General features: G+C 32.6%; 1 protein-coding gene across 13 annotated transcripts in view; it reads left to right on the top strand.

Annotated features, from left to right (window-relative positions):
- GULP1 (GULP PTB domain containing engulfment adaptor 1) overlaps positions 1 to 21,472 on the top strand; it is a 286,180-nt gene that overhangs the window by 241,871 nt on the left and 22,837 nt on the right. For all 13 annotated transcript variants that reach the window (XM_003940837.4, XM_010351580.3, XM_074399371.1 and 10 more), the window contains 3 exons: positions 2,170 to 2,307; positions 14,395 to 14,511; positions 15,156 to 15,248. In XM_003940837.4, coding sequence (XP_003940886.1) covers positions 2,170 to 2,307; positions 14,395 to 14,511; positions 15,156 to 15,248 — 348 coding nt within the window. The remainder of the gene's footprint in view (positions 1 to 2,169; positions 2,308 to 14,394; positions 14,512 to 15,155; positions 15,249 to 21,472) is intronic.

Genomic DNA, 21,472 nt, shown 5'->3' with positions numbered 1-21,472 from the left:
TAATAAAAAGACTGATAAAAATAATAAAATTACAGGTTTCAGCTCCCAAGACTGTTTTAGGAAGATACCTTTGCTAATCCAAACAAAGCTTTGGATGATTCATCACTGATCGTAACCAAACACTATCTTTGATTATTCTGGTTGGATAAGTAAATGAGAGACTATGTAGATTTCAGTACCAGCTAAGTGAATGTTGTGTTTTGCATGTTACTCATAATTTCTCCGATCTGTGGAAAAATGAATTTTTCCTATAGTGTATAGTAATAATATTTTCTCTTTATCATAAACATGGTTTTACAATTAATAAGCTGGTGTAGACCTCCTATCAGTATTTCAGAGGTATAGTGTAGCAGAGGGCTGTTATTTAATTGACTCTATTGTCATTTTTTAAAAAAAGGTCAGCAAGAAAGGAAGCTGTTCTAATAGGCAAAATATAGAAAGAAGATAGTCTCAAACAAATATGGTGATTGTCCTTTGATGCTCTCCACATAAGAAAGGAAAGATGCCCCCATCAAAAGCTAAGTAAATCAAGCACCTCTTCTTAGAATTGGTTCCCCTGCTTTTAAACAGTTGAATTAGGCTATCTAGTAATAATAACAAGCATTACAATCACACAATATACTGCCTCATTTTAATTTTCAAAACTACCAAGCAACTATGTTATGGCTTACCATTTAGTTTGTATACAGGGAAATAATGCATTGCTATAGACAGTTTTCTTATCATATTTTTTGTATATTGTATTTCATGTATTTATTTTCGGTCTGCTGAGCAGTTATGTAAATCAAGGTAATAGAACAAATCTCAGCAAGCTGACACATCACACTCTGAACTGAGAAGGTTAAGTGTCTTCATGATACCAGTGATTCTTATCTTGATCAAAAACTTTGAGATTTTGATTCAACTGAGATAAAAAAAAACAGTGAAAATTTTTATAGAAAGCCCCCCAGGCATTTGTGCTACAAGTTGTCTGAAGCCACCTTTGAGAAACTTCTAGTTATAACCTGAAATAAAGGTTTCTGGGGGATATTCAGCCAGCCTTCCTTGGATGAAGCTATAGTTGCTTCCATTTCCAATCTTTCAAAACACCCACTCAATATTATGTTGGTGAACTGAGTTTCTGAATGATACAGTGTTATAATATGTCTTAGGAAAATATGTTTATGACTGCAATATAAAAGGGAATCATTGATTTTTCTACTTGTCATAATCAAAAACATTGAATTTCTTTTCTACCTCCAACATGTTTCAGAAGATTGTGAAGAATGAATAATTAATATTTATGATCTAAATGAATATAAAGATTGTCAAATGCTCCATCTTTTGACTAAATAATAGTAATTTTAGAAACACATTTATTTTATATAAATATTTTTATTTTAATGATGTATACACCTGTTATTTTGTAAGTTATATAATTTAATGTGGGTGTCTGTCTATGTGTGGGTGTGTAAATATATGCTGCAACTGTATCTGTCTGGTTGCAGTATTTGTCTTCTGATGAGAAGATTTGACTCAGTGATTTGGAGACTGGATGTGTATACGATTCATGTACTGCTTCATGAAAAATACCACAGAAATTCTAAGGATAAGCTTCCTAGACATAAGAGGTTCAAGAATGTATGAGTAATCATAAAATTATATAAAACAAAATTTAATAAGATTATTAAGGATGAAAGATAGTGTGTTTCACATGAAATTGTATGCAGATAAAGCTGTGTTCTAAATTATAATGCTAGTAAATAGCAGTGAGATAAAAGTGAGAATTGCTCTGGTTTAAAAGAGTTCTGGTAATTCTGTAAAACTGTGGAGGTATCTTGTTCTTTCTGGGACTCATTGTTCTCTTCTGTTAACAGGCAAAGTTTAGGTATATGATTTCTCAGGAGCCATTGTAGCTCAGATAGGCCATGAACCTTTGATCAACTTGTACTATGTTTTATTTTTCTAAGCAGTATTGAAATGCATATCTTAGTTTAATCCTGAAGTAGGAGGTCTATCTGTATCCATTATGCCTTTGTTTTAGTTTGGGCTGTACATAATTATAAAATTAAAGATTGACAGATAATTGTTCTACTTCTAAAGTCATTTGTTATTAACACAAATGAGTATTTCAGAAAATGGAAAAAAAAGAATCTCATCAGCTATGTTTATTTCCATCTGTGTTCACAGGAAGTTCAACACAATTGCCAGCTTCATAGAATATCTTTTTGTGCAGACGATAAAACTGATAAGAGGATATTCACTTTCATATGCAAAGATTCTGAGTCAAATAAACATTTGTGCTATGTATTTGACAGTGAAAAGTGTGTAAGTATGCCAGATGTTTAAGGATGGTCTGTTCTGCTTTACAAGGGTGCAATTGTCTTATTTTTGGAATTAGTAAAGTATTTGAAAATGAATAAGGTCTGCAAATACTTAGCTGTACTAATAGATTTATTTCATCATGAGAATATGCTTCAGGATTTCATCCTTAATTAAGTTCTCATGTTCATGAGCATAAACTTACATGTACATTTCTTTTATTAGACTGTCATGCCAGCTTCTGTTATGCATTTATTCTATTTTATAATAATTTAATCTATTTTATAATTTTAATCTCAAATATGAATTAGTATTATGCACATAATACAAAGAATAATGGTGAGCAAAAGTGTGTTTCCCCTACACCTGCAGAATCTGATGGATTTTATAAAAATAAATATTCTTAATCTAGGAAATACAGTCTATATGGCTCCTTAAAAAGATTTCCAGTACATTGAAAATTTAGTTTCTTATGTTCATTATAAAAAATCTTAATATAATGAAAGTTAATGGAATTGTGTGTATAAAACTCTATGGCAGCAGTTCTTTAATCATCTGTAATCTTAAGGAAAACCCATTGATGGCTGCAATGAAGAAAAACTATGTAACCTCAACAATGTTATTGGTTTAGATAGGAAATAAAACAATTATCTATTTGCTAATTTTTCTGCTGTCAAAAATAGCAGATAGCTAATATTGTTATCACTCTTATGTCATTTATTTACCTAGTTTTAATATTGAGCATCTTAAGATAAAATACCTTTTTATTGTTCATGTGACTCCTACATACAAGTGCTCAATGAAACATTCCTTAAGAAAACGATCATGTTGAAAACTTACCAAAAATAGAGCAAGTTATTATTTTTATTTTTTAAAATGTAGTTCTCTAGAAAGGAAAGCTACTGTGCTAAACTACTAGACATCATAAAATACCCTTTGTGAATTTGGTGAACATTATGGAACATTTCATCAGAAAAAGATACTTACCAGTATATGACAATATGTTGTGCACAATTAGACATTTTATATAGTTCAAATTGGTTTTGAATTTTATTTTATATGAACTTCTGTTGAATTAATAAATAATATTTACATATTTCAAGTGATTTTAACCATGATGGCTTGTAGATTCTTTTCTCTATGATTGAGAAGATTAAAGTTGATATTTGTTGAATATCTTCTATACATAACTTATAATAATCTTTTACCACCTACACCAAGCAGTAAACTCAGTTATTCTTCTTTCCTGCTTTACCCATAGAAATACATTTCCTTGAGGTCCTTTGAAATGTTTCAGAGTCAGAGTTCATTATAAATATTAGCCTTCTTAGAGATTTGTGCCACTTGTTTTATGTTCTTTGACCCCTATCCAAATTTGCTAAATGAATATTTAAAATATAAGCTTGCCAGATTAAAAGCATAGACCCTCTTTCTTCCTCCTCATAGCTGCCTGTAATTGATTATCAGAATTTTAATTTCTTTGGCTTATTGTTCTCTTTGGATATAGCATATCAGCTCTATTTTCTCTTAAAGATTGAAAATAATTTCTTGAAGCCTAAGCACAGATTCACAATAATTAATGTGCATAAAAATCATAAGGGGTGCCTTTTAAAAGTTCTTATCAATTGGGGCTGGAACTCAGGAAATCTACATTTATCAAGTATACCAAGTGATTCTGCTGCAGGTAGAGGAAGTCTTGACTCAAAAGTTGCCAGATTCTCTCCAACTATAAGTTAATATCAACTTTATGAGCTGAAAAGGGACTTATTTCCTCAGAGTTTTATTATACCTGCATTATCTTCACTATGAACTTTTATTAGTGCTAATTATAATGATGACTATATTTAACAAAACTGATGTTATATGTATGTAGAATTTTTGATATGCCATCTCACGTAATTATCATTTTAAATAGTTTATCATGGAGTGCTAAAATGAGAAATAAGTTATAGCCTATCTTATACAACTCTCCTCCTATTTTAAAAAACCAAGACCAGAGATGTCGAAGTGAGTTTCCCAAAGTTACAAAACTAAGAAGTAAGTAGAATCAGGACTAAAATCTAAGACTCTTAATTCCCATTGCTACAGTTATCTCATCTTGTTATATTACTCCCATAACTGTGGCCTCCTCTAGAGTTCATCTGCTCCTATTGAGGGCTTTACTCTATCTGTTAATTGTATTTTATCTTTTTAGTATTTCTTTGAAATTGTTGAGAATTTGAAAGATGACACCTTAGTATGGCACATGACTGGAATTCACTACTTTATTAACAATATCATGTTGTATTTATAGTCCTCCTTCTTCCATGGTGGCAGTGAGGCCCATATGAGGAGTCAGAACATTCAACTGTGCCAAATTAGAAGGCTGAATCTCTATAATTACCAGGCAATAAAGAGATAGTGCATTTCCACCCTCATTCTCCTACTGGAATTGCATCAGATGAAGCCACATAAAGCAGAAAATTTAAATGATATCCAGTATTTCATAAAATTAAAATCACTCTTCATACTAAGAAACAGGTTTCTTAAACTAAAAAAGAAATAACAGCCAGTAAGTACCAACACATAGATGTCAGAGATATTAGAATTACAGGACAAAGATTTTAGAAAAGTCATCATGTAACATAATAAAATGAGCAGTTACAAACACACATGAAACAGAATACTGAAAAATGAAATAACCACATAAAAAACTCAATGTATGGGCTCAACAGCAGAATAGAGAGAATAGAGGAAAAGAATCAGTGACCTGGATGACTGACAAATAGAAAATGCCCGATCTGAACAACACAAAGATTGTAAACTCGATAAACAAAAATGAAGCCAAAACAGAGCCTCATTGACTGTGGGGCCATAAAAAATGTGTAACATATGTGTGTCATCTGAGTGCTAGAAAAAGAGAAATAAGCACCCTTAAAAAACACTCAAAGAATATTAGTTGAAAACTTTCCCCACTTGGCAAATGACAACAACCTACAGATTGAAAACGTTGAGTGATTTCTGAACAGTACTAATCCAAATAACTTCACATCAAGACACATCATATTCAAACTTGTGAAAATTAAAGACAAAAGAAAAATCTTGAAAGCAACAACAGATAAGCAAGTCCTTACCTATAGCAGAGAATGTGAATGGCAGTGTATTTCTCATCAGAAACCATGAAGGCAAGAAGGAAGTAGCATAATACTTTTTGAGTATTGGGAAAAAAAGAAACCTTTCAAGCAATCCTATATCCATAAAAATATTATTCAGAAATTTGAAAAAAATATTTAAAAATTACTAGATAAATGAAAATTAAGATAGTTTACCACTACTAGACATCCTAAATGAATGACTAAAGGAAGTTCTCTAAATGGAAAGAATACAAAAAGGGGACTTGGAGCATAAGGAAGGAAAAAAGAACAAAATTAGCAAACATGAGTAAATCCTTAGTTTTTCGGAATTACGTTTGATGGTAAAAGAAAAAAATACTTTCTGATGTAATTTTAAATATGACTATATATGTATATAGTCATATGAAATATATAAGGCAATTATATTAAACTAGGAAAGTTAAGAGGATGTAAAGGGAGGTGAGGTTTCTACACCTCACATGGACTGGAAAAATAATAGCACTAGGTAACTATGATAAGTTATATAGGTAAAATGTAAATCCTACAAGAACCACTGACATGTTATATAATAAGATACACTTAAAAACACTATAGAGAAATTAAAATGTTCTCATTTTAAAAGCCATAGAAATGCAATGAAAAGGAAACAGAGAAAGGAAAAAGATAAGTAACAGAAAAGAAGATTAGATAATGTACTTAAGCCCTAACATATCAAACATCACTTTAAATGTAAATGCCCTAACTACACCAATTAAAATATGTTGTTAGGGTGGGTTACAAAACAGAATCCAGATACATATTGTCTGCTAGAACTTTACTGCAAACACTATGTGTAGATAATATAGGCAGGCTGAAAATGAAAGAATGAAAAGATTTTTTTATGCAAGCATTATTCAACAACAGCAGTATATGTATGTTTACCTCAGATAAAGTAGATTGACAGTGCAAAGAAAATTACCAGAGTAATATAGTGATAAAAGGGAATAGCTCCCAAGAAGATATGGTAATCCTGACTATTAGCAAAAATTAGAGCTGCAGAATGAGAAAAAAAAAAGCAGAACTAAAAGTCTAAATAGACAAATACACAATATAGTCAGAAAGTTTACTGGCACTTTCCCCAAAATTTATAGAATAACTAGAAAGTCATCAAGGATATAGAATAACAACATCATCAACCACTGGAGTCTAATGAGCAGTTACAGAGAACTTTACCCAGCAACAACAGAATATTCATTATTTTCAAGCGCTTGAGAAACATGTACCAAATTAAGTCACACCCTGGACTTCAAAATAAATCTTGAAAATTTAAAAGAATTAAAATTATTTAATGTTTCTCTAACTACAAGAAAATCAATCTAAAGATCAGTAACAGAAAGCCACAAAATCTTTAAAGGCTAGGGAATGAAACATCATGTTTATAAACATTCCATACATTAAATAGCAATTCATAAATGAATTTTTAATTTAGGGAGTTGAATAAAAATGAAGTAGAGCATATCAACATTTGTGTGATGTAACTAAAGTAGTGCTAAGAAGGAAATTTGCAACAACTAATTTAATACATTAGAGAACAAGAAAGTCTCAAATGAATAATCTATGCTCCCATATAAAATACATACAAAGTTGAAAATAACAAAGTGAAACTCAAAGTAAACAGAAGGAAGGTAAGATTAATAAGAGAAGAAACTGGTGAAGCTGAAAATACAGAAAATCAGAAAAGAAAAAACTTGATTCTTCAAAAGATTATAAAAGTCACAAAATTCTATTAAATTTGGCAAACAACAGAAGAGAGGGAGAATACACAAGTTACCAATATTTAGAATGAGAACCAGCAAATTTCACTGCTCTGAATATCAAAAGAATTAGAGGATCCTATAAAAAACTTTACACACACATATTCAAAAATACAAATGAATTGGATCAATTATTTGGAAACATATTACTACAAATTACTCATTATTAAATAGATTATTTTAATGGCCTGATAACTCTAAAGGAAATTAAATTTTTAATTTAAAACTTATTAAAAGATAAATCACCAGGTATAGATGGTTTCACTGGAGAATTCTATAAAATGTTTCAACAGGAATTAATGCTGTTCTTTACAGTCCATTCTAGTAAAAAATAAGAAAGCTAGAATGACTTTCTACTTCATTTTGTGAAACTAGTATTTCTCTGATATCAAAACCAGACTTAGATAATGCCAAAACAAACAAACCAACAAACAAAAAAACACTAGAGATCTAAATTCCTCAGGAATATAAGTGTAAAATTTCCTAAGAAAATACAACCTAGTAATGCCTTGTATTATTCAGTGTTCTCTAGAAGGACGGAACAAATAGGACGTGTGTGTGTGTATGTGTGTGTGTGTGTGTGTGTGTGTGTATATGTATACATACATATATATATATGGTGGAGATTTGTTAAGGAACATTAAACTCACACAATCACAAGCTCCCACAATAGGCCATCTGAAAGCTGAGGAGCTAGAAAGCCAGGTGGCAGAATACATAATTAACATGCATAGATCAATTGTATTGCAGTATTCTAGTAGTGAACATATGGGTGCAAAAATTTGCAATTGCTAAAAGAAATGAAATACATAGGTGTAAGTCTAACTTAACAAGTAAAATTTGTATGCTGAAAATGTATATGCTATAAATTGTTGATAAAAGAAATGATAGAATGTATAAATAAATGGAGATATACTATGTTCAGTTCTTCATACTGATCTATAGATTTAACACAATTCCTGTCAAAATTATAGCAAGATTGTTTGTAGATACAGACAAGATTATTCTAAACTTTATATGGAAACACAAAGGAACTAGAATTGCTAAAATAATTTTTAAAAAGAACAATGAAAAGATTCATCTGCCCTATTTCAAGACTTATTAAACATCTTTTCTAATCAAGACTGGTTTCTGTATAGGGATAAACAATAGGTCATTGCATCCAGTCTTTTTACAAGGTCTATTTGTGAGAAGGTATTTATTGCATATTCTTATTATAGCTATATTTCACATTAGCCTTGTATTAATAATAATTTTTAAAACATACTTTTTAAAATAAAAATATATTGTTCTTTATATTTAATTACGTAATTGGGGAGAGCTACTTTTCTTAGATTAGCCATCCAACTTAACATAATTAGCTTAAAATTAGAATCTGGAAACTTATTGTTGCTATTTGCCTCCACTACTAGTTTTCATGTCTCTATTTCATGAAATACTGTAATTTACATATTAAGTCCCTGAGTTTAAAAACTCCAAAGAATTGGCTTATTCTGACAACAAGCAGGAATGATCAGCTATAAACTAGAAAATTTTTAGTTAATTTAATTGTCTGAGGTATTTTTTTTTGCATATGATTTTTTTAAGACAGACTTTCTTTTATTTGTACAAATGTATGAGATAAATGTGAAACTTTGTTATGTGGATATAATGCATAATGATCAAGTCAAGGCATGTAGGGAGGCCATCACCTGAGTACAATACATCTATATTAACTATAGTTACCTTACTGTACTATCAAACATTGAATTTATTCCTCCTCTATAACTGTTATATTTGTACCCATTAACCCACTTCTCTTCATTGTCCCCTCCCCACTAATTCTTCTCCAGCTCTGTTATTGGTCTTTCTACTCTCTACCTCCATGTGATCAAATACCTTAGCTTCCAGATGTAAATAAGAACATGCAATATTTGTCTTTTTGTACCTTATTTCCCTTTAGATAATGACCTCCAGTTCCATCCATGTTGCCACAAATAACATAATATCATTATTTTTTATGACCAAATAATATTTCATTTGTGTATATATACACCACATTTTCTTCATCAATTCAACCATTGGTGGGCATTTAGGTTGATTCCATATGTTTGCTATTGTGAATAGTGCTGAAATAAACATGTGAGTGCAGGAATCCCTTTTATATATTGATTTATTTTCCTTTGTGTGGATACCAAATAGTGGAGTTGTTGGATCAAATGATAAGTATATTTTCAGTTTTTGTTTTGAGATCCCCACACTGTTTTCCTTAGTAGCTTTAGTAGTTTACATTTTCACCAACAGTGCATAAAAGTTTGTTTTTCTCCACATCCTCACCTACCTCTGTTATCTTTTATCTTTTTAATAATAGCCATTCTGACTGGGGTAAGATGTTAACATTGCGGTTTTGGTTTGCAATCCATGATGATTACGGTATTGAGCATTTTTAAATATACTTGTTGGCTGAATGTGTGTCTTCTTGTGGGAAATATTTACTCATGTTCTTTCCCATTATTTTTAAATGGGAACGTTTTCTCCCCTAAGTTGTTTGAGTTCCTTGTATATTCTGGAAGTTAGTCCTCTGTCAGATGAATAATCTGAAAATATTTTCCCCCATTCAAAAGGTTGTCTCTTCATTCTGTTGATTATTTCTTTTTCTGTGTAGATGCTTTTTAGTGTAATTAAGTACCATTTGTCTATTTTGTTTTTGTTCCCAGTGCTTTTGAGATCTTAGTCATAAATTCTCTGCCTAGCCCAATATTCAGTAGAGTTTTCCCTAGATTTTCTTTTAATATTTTTACAGTTCCAGGTATTACATTTAAGTCTTTAAGCCACTTTGAGTTTATTTTTGTATATGGTGAGAGATGGGTTCCAGTTTTATTCTCCATGCAGCGATTCAATTTTTCTAGCACCATTAATTGAAGAGGATGTTCTTTCTCCAGTGTAAATTATTTTTGGCTTTGTCAAAGCTCAGTTGACTGTAATAATGTGGTTTTATTTCTGAGTTCTATTCCATTAGTCTGTGTGTCTGTTTTTATACCAATACCAAACTGCTTTGGTTACTATTACCTTGTAGTATATATTGAAGTCAGGTATTGTGATGCCTCCAGATTGGTTCTTTTTGCTCAAGATTGCTTTAAGCCTCTCTTATTCTGTGATGAATGATATGAGTATTTTATAGACGTTGCATTGAATCTGCAGGTTGCTTTGAATAATAGAGTCATTTAAATGATATTATTTCTTCCAATCCATGAACATGGGATGTTTTTCTATTTGTGTCATCAGCTATTTCTTTTATCAGGGTTCTATAGCTCTCCTTATAGAGATTTTTTACCTCATTGATAAATTTATTCATATATGTATTTATTCATATATGTATATACACATATATGTGTTTAACTCTATATATGCATGTGTGTGCACATATATATATATATATATATATATATATGTATGCACTATTGTAAATGAGATTGCATTTATTTCCTTCTCAGCTAGATCATTGGTGTATAGAAATGCTCCTGATTTTTGTACATTAATTTTATATCTTCCATCTTACTAAATTCATTTATCAAGTCTAAGAGCTTTTTATGGAGCAATTAGGTTTTTCTAGATATAAGATCATACAGCAAACAGGGATAATTTTATTTCCTCTTTTCCAATTTGGATGCCTTTTATTTCTTTCTTATCTTTGATTACCTTGGGTGGACTTCCAGAACTGTGCTGAATAGGAGTCATGAAGGTGGGGATTCTTGTCTTGTTCCAGTTCTTAGAGGAAAGGCTTTCAACATTTCCTGCTTCAGTATGACATTAGGTGTGGGTTTGTTATTTCATGGTATGTTTCTTCTGTGCCTAGTTTGTTGAGATATTTTTATCATGAAGGGATGTTAAACTTTATCAAATTCTTTTTCTGTGTCTATTGAGATGATTTTTTTGTCCTTCATTCCATTAATTTGAGTTATCATCTTTATTGATTTGCTGAACCATCCACACATCTCTGGTATAAATCCCACTCAGTTACGATGTATTATATTTTTGTGTGCTGTTGGACTGAGTTAGCTAGTATTTTGTTGAGGATTTTGTGTCTATGTTTGTTGGGAATATTAACACAGTAGTTTTGTTTTTGTTGTTGTTGTATCCTTATCTGGTTTTGTTATCAAGGATATCTTGACCTTATAGAATGAGTTAAGGAGAATCCCGTTCTTCAATGTTTTGGAATAGGTCTGGATTGGTATTAGTTCTTTATATATTTGGTAGAATTTGGTTGTGAATTCCTCCAGTCCTGGGCTTTTTTTTTTGTTGAGACACTTTTTTATTACTGATTCAGTATTGCTACTCATCTTGGCCTGTCCACATTTTCTATTTCTTCTAGATTCATTTTTGGTAGGTTGCTTATTTCTAAGAATTTACTCATTTACTCTACATTGTTCAAATTATTGAGTTTGTCAGCATATAGTTGTTTTTGATAGTCTTTGATGATCTTTTGTATTTCTGTGGACCAGCTTGTTAGAAGCAGCCAGGTCTTTGCTTAGAAATTTCTTCCTCTATCTAGAGGTTTCTTCTTTTATCTATCAGATATGCTAAATCATCATTCTGAAGTTCGAAGTTCTCCAGTTCCTTAGGGCAGGGGCACAATGCAGCGAAGTTATTTGCTAAGGCCCAACAAAGATGACTTTTCCTCCAGTTCCCAACAAGTTCCAGGACCTGGAACACAAAGAATTGTCCTGTCCCTGCTACTACCATAAACCATGCCACAGTGCCTGCTCAGGGGGCCAAAAACTTGTCCACATGCCCAGTCCACTGTGGCCATTACTGGCATCCAAGCAAGCCAAGCAGAGGCCTTAATTAACAATCACTAAAATGATGTATCAAAGACAAAAGTGACAGAAAGTACATATTTCCAATACTAGAAACAGTGACTGAAGCTGCAGATCCTATAATCTTTAAAAGAATACAAAGATAAATATAGTATAATTATTTTGCCAGTAAATTTTGTCAAAAATATAAAATTGATGAATACCTTGAAACTCAATTTCCAAATTGACAGAGAAGAAATAAAAAATGTGAATGAATAAAATTACACATAAATATTTAATATAAATATATTTAATTTATATATGTAAACTTGTATTTATATTTAAAAAAATTTATGTAAATATTTGGCTCACATATTTGGAATTAAATATTTGGTCCAAATATTTGAAAAAATGTTTTGACAAGTACAATACTAAGCCCAGATATTTTCACTAAGTAAATTTTGTAAAACATTTCTTTTTAAAATACCAATTATACATAAACCTTTTCCGAATTAAGAGAATAAGGTAACACTTCCAAATTATTTTATGACACCAGTGTTACCTTGATAGCAAACATAACAAAGACCTTATAAAAAGTGAAAATGATATTACAGTGTTTCTTATGACATAGACTTAACACTTTTTTACATAATAACTCCAAGTCGAGTCCAGCAACATATAAAACATAAAATATATAATACATTATTACCAGGTGGGGTTTATCCCAGTAATACAAGTTTGGTTTAGCATATGAAAAATAAATTAACATAATACAACATATTAACAGAATAATAACACAATCATTTCAGCAAATATAGAAAAAGCACTAGACAAAATTCAACCCAATTGCTGGTAAAATTCATAACATGCTAGGAATAGAAGAGTCATTTCTTTTTCTGATAAAGACTTTAAAAGTCCTGCAGGTAACATCATAACTAATGGTGAATTATTGAATGCTTTCCTCCTAAGACTAGGAACAATGCAAAGATGTCCATTCTTACTACCTATTTAACACGGTATTAGGTGTCTTCACTAGTGAATAGATGGGGAGGAAGGGCACACAGATTGGAAAAAAATAGGAAAAAAATTGTCTTTTTCATGGATATAATATCAACTTTTTTACAAAAATTTGCTGAGGATCTACAACCACAAGATTTGTGAAACAAATTTAGTAAAAACAAACGTTACAAGTCAACACACAAAATTAAATTGTTTCTGTCTACTAGCAAAAAGAAAAAACTAAAAATGTATTTACCATAGCATCAGGAAACATGAAATAATGAGGATTTTAAAAATACGCAAGGCATCTATACTGAAATATTCACAGTATTGCTGTAAGTAAAGAAGACCTAAATTAATGGGATAATGATACCATATTCATGGATTGGAAGGCTCAGTTTAATTAAGTGGTCAATTTGTTTTCTGTTCCTAATTCCAAAACGTTGGGTAATAGGTTTGTATTTAAGATAAAAAGACATTTTTCTTCTTCCTCTTAAAAATTTCCTCTAAAAAAAATGGGATACATGTGCAGAACGTGCAGGTTTGTTACATACATATACGTGTGCCTTGGTGGTTTGCTGCACCTATTAACCTGTCCTCTAAGTTCCCTCCCCTTACCTCCCACCCCTAACAGGCCCTGGTGTGTGTTTTTCCCACTCTGTCTCCATGTGTTCTCATTGTTCAACTTCCACTTATGAGTGAGAACATATGGTGTTTGGTTTTCTGTTCATGTGTTAGTTTGCTGAGGATGATGGTTTCCAGCTTCATCCATGTCCCTGCAAAGAACATGATCTCATTCCTTTTTATGGCTGCATACTATTCCATGGGCCATATGTATCACATTTTCTTTATCCAGTCTATCATTGATGGATATTTGGGTTGTTTCCAAGTCTTTGCTATTGGAAATAGTGCTGCAATAAACATACATGTGCATATGTCATTATAATAGAATGATTTACATCCCTTTGGATGTAAATCATTCAAGTTACCTGTTTAGAGTTTAACAAACCCTCCTCAGGAGAAGGAAATAAGTGGCAAACCAAGGAGAGAAACTGCATTTGGCACCCTGCTTTTGTTTAACAGGCACTAAATATTTGAGGAAGGTAGGAAAACAAGTAGGAAATAAATGTCTGACAGAAAGAACTCTTGCTTCCAACTTTCCCACTTCAACAGCTGTTCAGTAATGCCCAACCTCAAGTCTTTTTTTTTTTTCAGTGTCATGCCTGGGTAGGCATTGAGTTATTATTTTAGCATACTACCTTACTCATTTATAACATCTTTACTTCCAAGTGTTGTCCTTTTGAAGTACCTCTTGTGAATGTCTTGGAGTAAATACTTATGTGAATGTTGTTTCCTTGATTCAAAAACAGTTTGACATATTAAAATGCAAATCTTTGTTTGATTTTTACGCAGGCTGAAGAGATCACTTTAACAATTGGCCAAGCATTTGACCTGGCATACAGGAAATTTCTAGAATCAGGAGGAAAAGATGTTGAAACAAGGAAACAGATTGCAGTGTTACAAAAAAGAGTGAGTAAACTAAGCTTGTTGTTTTACATTTGTGTGATATATAAGTACAGGGAAACTTGCATATCATCAAACAAATTTAGAAGGCCTGCCATTAAATTTTCCCCACACTGACTGATTGGAACTGCTTTCACTGTGTTCCTATAATTTTTCATTCCTGATCCCCTGCACAGTTTTTTTTTTTTTTTTTAACCATTTTATATTGAATTCCCACAAGAACTTAGTGTTCTCATGTGACTTTGCTTCACTTCCTGATGCTTCTCATGGGGATCAGAGCAGCAGAAGCAGCAGATGCTGGGTAAGTGGTTTTCCATGGAGATCAGATTCCTTTGTAATTAAATTATGCCCTTTCTCCACTCTTCAAAATCATCATAAGCAAATTTCAATGTCTTGCGGTTATACTCCAAGATTATGAGTATAGATTGCACAGTCCAACAAGAAAACACAAAGTTGAGGCATTAGGAACATAAAATTTGCACACACATAAAAATATATTATAAATTTAAGTCTTTTCAATGAACTAGAGTCCTCCAACATTTCCAATGCTTATTAAAATTTTATATAATACAAAATCCTAATCATAACTGTAGCCAGTATTTTCTATGGAAAAAAAACAGAAAGTTATTCAATAATCATTTTCTTTTTAGATCCAAGATTTAGAAACAGAGAATATGGAACTTAAAAATAAAGTACAAGATTTGGAAAACCAACTAAGAATAACTCAAGTATCAACACCTCCGGTGAGTATACTGATTATGTGTATGTTTTCCTTAGAAACAAGATTCTGTGGTGATAAAACATCTCCAGATCACTAGTTCTGCAAAATTTCATATAATACTTTGGGATCAGTGATTTTAAAGTAAACATGGATAAAGATGAAAGCTGCTAAGCAGTTTAATTTAAAATTTAAAATTACCTAGTTAGTTCAAACCAGAGTTGTTTTCTATTTTGCTGTTTTCCTCTGGGTTTTCCAATGTAATTCAGCCCTCAACTTAGTCTTAACTTTTATTAAATAATGTAATTTTTCTCTTTGTGGCATCGTCTTCTTTCATTTCTATTAATTACTATTTGCTGGATTAGATTTAATGACCTATGTCAGTCTCCCCTTGAAGTGCTGAACTTCATTATAGGAATTCAACTGTGAGCAAGACTGAACCTGGTTTCTTATATTACATAGTAAGGGTTCCCACTGGGAGTGAGGCAATTGTATTTCAGACATTAAAATGAGTGGTATTCTCTGCAGACAAAACTCAAGTCTTTTGAATTAAAATATTTATGTCTGACTTGTCACAGTTTTGAAATCCTTTTCCCAAGACCATGTATGATATCATTATTATGTGATTTTGGCAAAGAGAATTTATTGGATGGAGGTGGAATTTAAAACAATATTTTTTTCTATGCAAAATATATTCCGGAGAATTTTTTTTTCAGTTTGAATCATCTGTACTACTGATATTCTCTATTAAAGTATATTTATTATTCATCATTTAAAAATATTTAATGCCTAGGCCAGACACAGTGGCTTATATCTGTAATTCCAACATTTTGGGAGGCCAAAACAGGCAGATCGTTTGAGCCCAGGGATTCAATACCAGTCTGGCAACATGGTGAAATCTTGTCTCTACAAAAAATTACCCAGGAGTGCTGGCACACACCATGATAGCACCTGTGCACACCTACCTGGGTGACAGAGAAAGACCTTGTCTCAAAAAATTAATATCTAACTTATAATACAATGAACTGAAAAAAGAAATTCGTGCAAATTTTTTATGGAAGCTCATTGTGCTTCAATACCTAGGGTGTTCATTTTTAAAATATGTAATACTGTGACTAGAAACCATCATTCTCATCAAATTGACACAAGAACAGAAAATCAAACACCTACGTTCTCACTCATAGGTGGGTGTTGAACAATGAGAACACATGGACACAGGGAGGGGAGCGTCACACACTGAGGTCTGTGGGGGCAAACTAGGGGAGGGACAGCAGTGGGTGGGGAGTTGGGGAGGGATAACATGGGGAGAAATGCCAGATATAGGTGATGGGGAGGAAGGCAGCAAACCACATTGCCATTTATGTACCTATGCAACAATCCTGCATGTTCTTCACGTGTACCCCAAAACCTAAAATGCAATCAATAATATATATATAGTGATATATATAATGATATATCATTATAGATAGATAGATAGATAGATAGATAGATAGATAGATAGAGATATCTAATACTAGAATTGTTCACCAGCTTACCACTATGAAAAAGAATGTTTCTACAGAAGTTTCATTTAGGCTTTTAAACTTGACACATTCTGGAAATGGGTCAACAAAATGACCTTTCCTGTAAACTAGCATTTTTCCACCTCCCTTATGAAAGTGAGTATTTCCATTGCTTGGCAGATGGTTTGTGCCAGTAGGGCTGCTATGGTCTTGAAGAGAGAGGTTGGGACTGAGGTACTGACGTATCTATGCTGGAGCATCCTCTTCAAGTTCCGGTTTTATTATGATATTCCTTCTTACTTTTTCTTGTCACTGTTTGCTGCTCACCAGGATTGTGATTTTTTTTCTTGCCTCTCTCACTCCAAGGGATAGAACATCAGCGCAGACTTGTTAATTCAGCCTTCTATCTCAAGATGGAACACACACCCTTTTGGGTCTTGTTGAAATTCGTACTATAAGCCATGTTGTGAAATATGCTGGGAGAATAAGAATAAATATACATCATTTATATGAAGGGGAAGCAACTTTTTCAAGGAGTTTTGATAATGTAGTTGTTTCTGGAATTCATCACATATAAAGAGCAGCTTTGCATCAGTTTTTTTGTTGGCAAGGGAGTAAAATAAGCTGTATCAACTTTTTGGATGCAAACCCGAAGCTCATCATTGTGTATCCTCTTTATCTGTGGAAGAATATTTGGGAGGAGCAAAGAGGTTTCAAACATATTAATAAAACTACATTCTACCTTTATTTATCTTCCCAAAGCAGACATTGCTCTGAGAAGATGGTGGGTCAGGGTCAGGATTATGAATGTGCATTGGTGATCTCATAGGGTTACTTAAGAAGCTTCAGAAGTGACAAAGGGCAGGAAGAATGACAAGATGACCCTTGCTTCAATTTATTTTACCATTTGGCTAAAACAACCATTTCAAGTGAAAAGCATTCAAGTTGGTATATAAATGAAACATAGCTTGTCTGTAAGCATAATCTATTTATTTAGCAATTTTCATTAGTAGAGCTAGTTACATACAGACAGCAAAAATATAGAAATAGCCATGTTTTAAACTGAATTAGCACTCCTGAGGTTATGTTATGTAATAATTATTTTAGGCATTGTGTTCATCTCACCAGGATTACTCTGAATAAAATGCTTCAAAAACTGCAACTACGAGGTTAAATTTAAAAAGAAATCATTTTCTTTGAATCACTTTCTTACACTTAGTTCATGTACGTAGAAAACTTATTGTATCCTTGATCATTATGGAAATGACAAATTATAACTTTGCAATCTACTTATTTTTTTTGTCATGTAGTATCGTTGTCAATACCTTTAATTTTAAAAAGTATTTGTCATGTGACTTTTAGCTCCTAAAATCTTACCGTATGATTTTTTTAAATTGTTAATATGCTGGAAGATGTACATCTTCATTAAAATAGAATCTGGAGGACATTGTACTAAGTGAAATAAGCTATACACAGAAAGACAAATATCACGTGATGTCACTCATGCGGAATCTAAAAAAGTGAAACTCATAGAGGCAGAGTAGAATGGTCGTTACCAGGGGCGGGGGCAGAATTGTGGAGACAGGGTCTAGAAGATGATCAAAAGATGCAAAATTTTAATTAGACATGAGAAATAAGTTCAAGAGACTTCTTGTACAACTTGGTGATTACAGTTAATAACAAGGTATTATACACTTGAAATTTGCCAAGAGTAGTGTCAATTGTTCTCACAACAAAATATGTGAAAATAGAATTTATTTGATTTTTAAAGGAAAGTGAACTTGGGCATTTTAAAATTGCTAAAATTTGGTCTGGGCACAGTGGCTCACGCTTATAATCCCAGCACTTTGGGAGGCCGAGGTAGGTGGATCACTAGGTCAAGAGATCGAGACCATCCTGGTCAACATGGTGAAACCCTGTCTCTACTAAAAAAATACAAAAATTAGCTGGGCATGGTGGCACAGCCTCTAGTCCCAGCTACTCAGGAGGCTGAGGTAGGAGAATTGCTTGAACCCAGCATGTGGAGGTTGCGGTTAGCCGAGATCGCGCCGTTGCACTCCAGCCTGGGTAATAAGAGAGAAACTCTGTCTCAAAAAAATAAAAAATAAAAAAAAAATAAAATAACTGAAATTTAAATGTAAAATTAAATGTTAAAATTTAAAATGTAAACTGATATCTAACCATTTCAAATGGTTTAAAAAACATTGTTACAGCATTTGCTAACGCGCTTCTTATTAAAAACGTTTTGCCTTTCATTTCCAATTTTAGTTATGTAGCTATGAAATAAACTAGCAGAACACTAAGTACAACTTATTTTTTATATCTATTCAAGTGAGCTCCCAAATTCCTGATATTAAAATAAATTAACACAAAATTAATTACCCATAATTATTTTTGAAGATTTCTCAATGATTCATACTATTGAATTTAAAAAAGACTTTCAAATTGTAAATAATAAATTGTGAATTTAAAATATAACTTATTTAATAGCTTACCACGTATCTACAATAAAGCAAATTTCTGTTAAGTTAGAAAGATTTTACATCTGTTCTTTCTTATGAAATTTGAACATTAGTTTTACAGGACACACAGCAGGAACACAAAGTACCTTACAGAGTGCCCCCATGGCTAGCAAAGTAAACGCTTAATGTTTATAACCCTGGAAATGAGACTCTGTGGGTTTTATGTGTTTGTTTTGAGCTCAGAGGACTGAGGATTAGAATGTTCCAAAATTACTAAAGTTCTCATCAGTTTGTTTAAAGGATTAGAGGTGGTGATCTATACATTCATTAAAGAAGCATTGAAGTGAATTATGAATCCCATTATGCACATTGAATTACAACGCAGGTATTCATAAGGGGTTTCGTAACATGAGTATGGTGTATACAATTAACTTGGTGTCTGATAAGTTTTTAGTGGTGAGAGGAGCCCCAACCGCCTCTTCACAACTGACCAGCCCAAGAGAGGTCTTGATCCTATTGGAAGCCAAATTTTTCAAATACAGAAAAGTGACACTTTTGTCAAAAAACTTGAATTTAGGTACAGATATCTGTAAGTGATTTAATGCTATAATTTGGTTATAAAAATAAACATAAGCACAATAATGTTCTGAAATGTCAAGATATGCTGGTCTAGCACAATATAGTTCACACTAAGCAATTGCTAGTCAAATAAAAGACATCTTTAATCTTAGCTTTAATATAGTCTCTTTGAGGAAAGGAAAAGGAAAAAGTAGGAATGGAATTTTGGGAGCTGTAGAATTAGAAGTAATGTGAAAGTGAAAATAATGGAAATCACTCATATAGGTGTTATTATCAGTTTGTGGTGAAGTAGAAGGTGAAGTCAGATATGACAAGCAACAGAAACATTTTTTATAAAATTTGACTAGGCTGGGCACAGTGGCTCACACTTGCAGTCACAGCACTTTGGGATGCAGAGGTGGGCTGATAGCTTGAGTCCAGGAGTTGGAGACCAGCCTGGGCAACATAGCAAAACCCCATTTCTACCAAAAACAAAAAAACTTAGCTGGGCATAGTGGTGCATGCCTATAGTCTCAGCTACTTGGGAGGTGGAAGTTGGAGAATCGCTTGAACCTGGGAGGTGGAGGGCAGTAAGCCTGGGAGGTCAAGGTTGCAATGAACCATGATCATACCACTATATTCCAGCCTGGGTGACAGAGTAAGACCTTGTCTCAAAAACAAGCAAACAACAATAACCACAACAAAAACTTGATTAGATAACTAGAAAATGACAAACCATCTTCCCCAACTAAAGGTCCAAAGTTAAAGTTGAAATTTGTAATACAAGACAATTATTCAAAAGTACCAAATCTTCTAAAAAATATAGTCTTATTGATGTTGATGTCTTTATTCTGTTTTAAATCATAAATTTGAAACTTAATTATACGTTTTAATGCAGTAGAATGATCTACATGGACACCTTTGTACTTTAAAGAGTCTCTGCTTAGCTGAGAACATAGATGCGTTTTTCTACTTTCCTCAGAGACACCCTGAAGGAAGGTTGGTATTTCTTAGAAAGTTTGTCAGTCATGGCTGAGTGCGGTGGCTCACGCCTATAATCCTAGCACTTTGGGAGGCCGAGGTGGGTGGATCATGAGGTCAAGAGATCAAGATCATCCTGGCCAACATGGTAAAACTTTGTCTCTACTAAAAATACAAAAATTAACTGGGCATGTTGGCACACGCATATAGTCCCAGCTACTCGGGAGGCTGAGGCAGGAGAATTACTTGAGCCCACGAGGTGGAGGTTGCACTGAGCCAAGATCACACAACTGCACTCCAGCCTGGTGAAAGAGCAAGACTCCGTCTCAAAATAGAAAACCAAACAAAAGAAAGTCTGTCAGTCATTTATATATTACACATATCAACAGGAATTGGGCATACTGTTGGATTTTGAAGTTGCAAACTAAGTAATTTTAAGTTGAAACCTTGAATAAAAATATTCAAGACTTCCAGAAAGTTCCCTCAGAGTTTTATGGTGTATGTTTTAGTTTGGGTTTTGCTCTTCCTCATCCCATTACTTCATCACTGGGATTTTAAAATTGTTCTTAGAAGTAGACCATATGTTACAATGCATATTATTTTGATTTTCATTTTATCTCACTTGTCTATTGTATACATTTGATATAGTTGTGATCTGCTATGGAATCTTAGAAAATGTGTACTGAAAAATGTAATATTTCTATATGTCTAGGCTCTTGGGTTTTTACAGTCTATGTATTTCAGAT

This window comes from Saimiri boliviensis, chromosome 5 (assembly GCF_048565385.1).
Source record: "Saimiri boliviensis isolate mSaiBol1 chromosome 5, mSaiBol1.pri, whole genome shotgun sequence".
Classification (NCBI taxonomy): Eukaryota; Metazoa; Chordata; class Mammalia; order Primates; family Cebidae; genus Saimiri; species Saimiri boliviensis.
The sequence above is the reverse complement of the archived record's forward strand: the minus strand, read 5'-3'. Positions and strand labels throughout refer to the sequence as shown.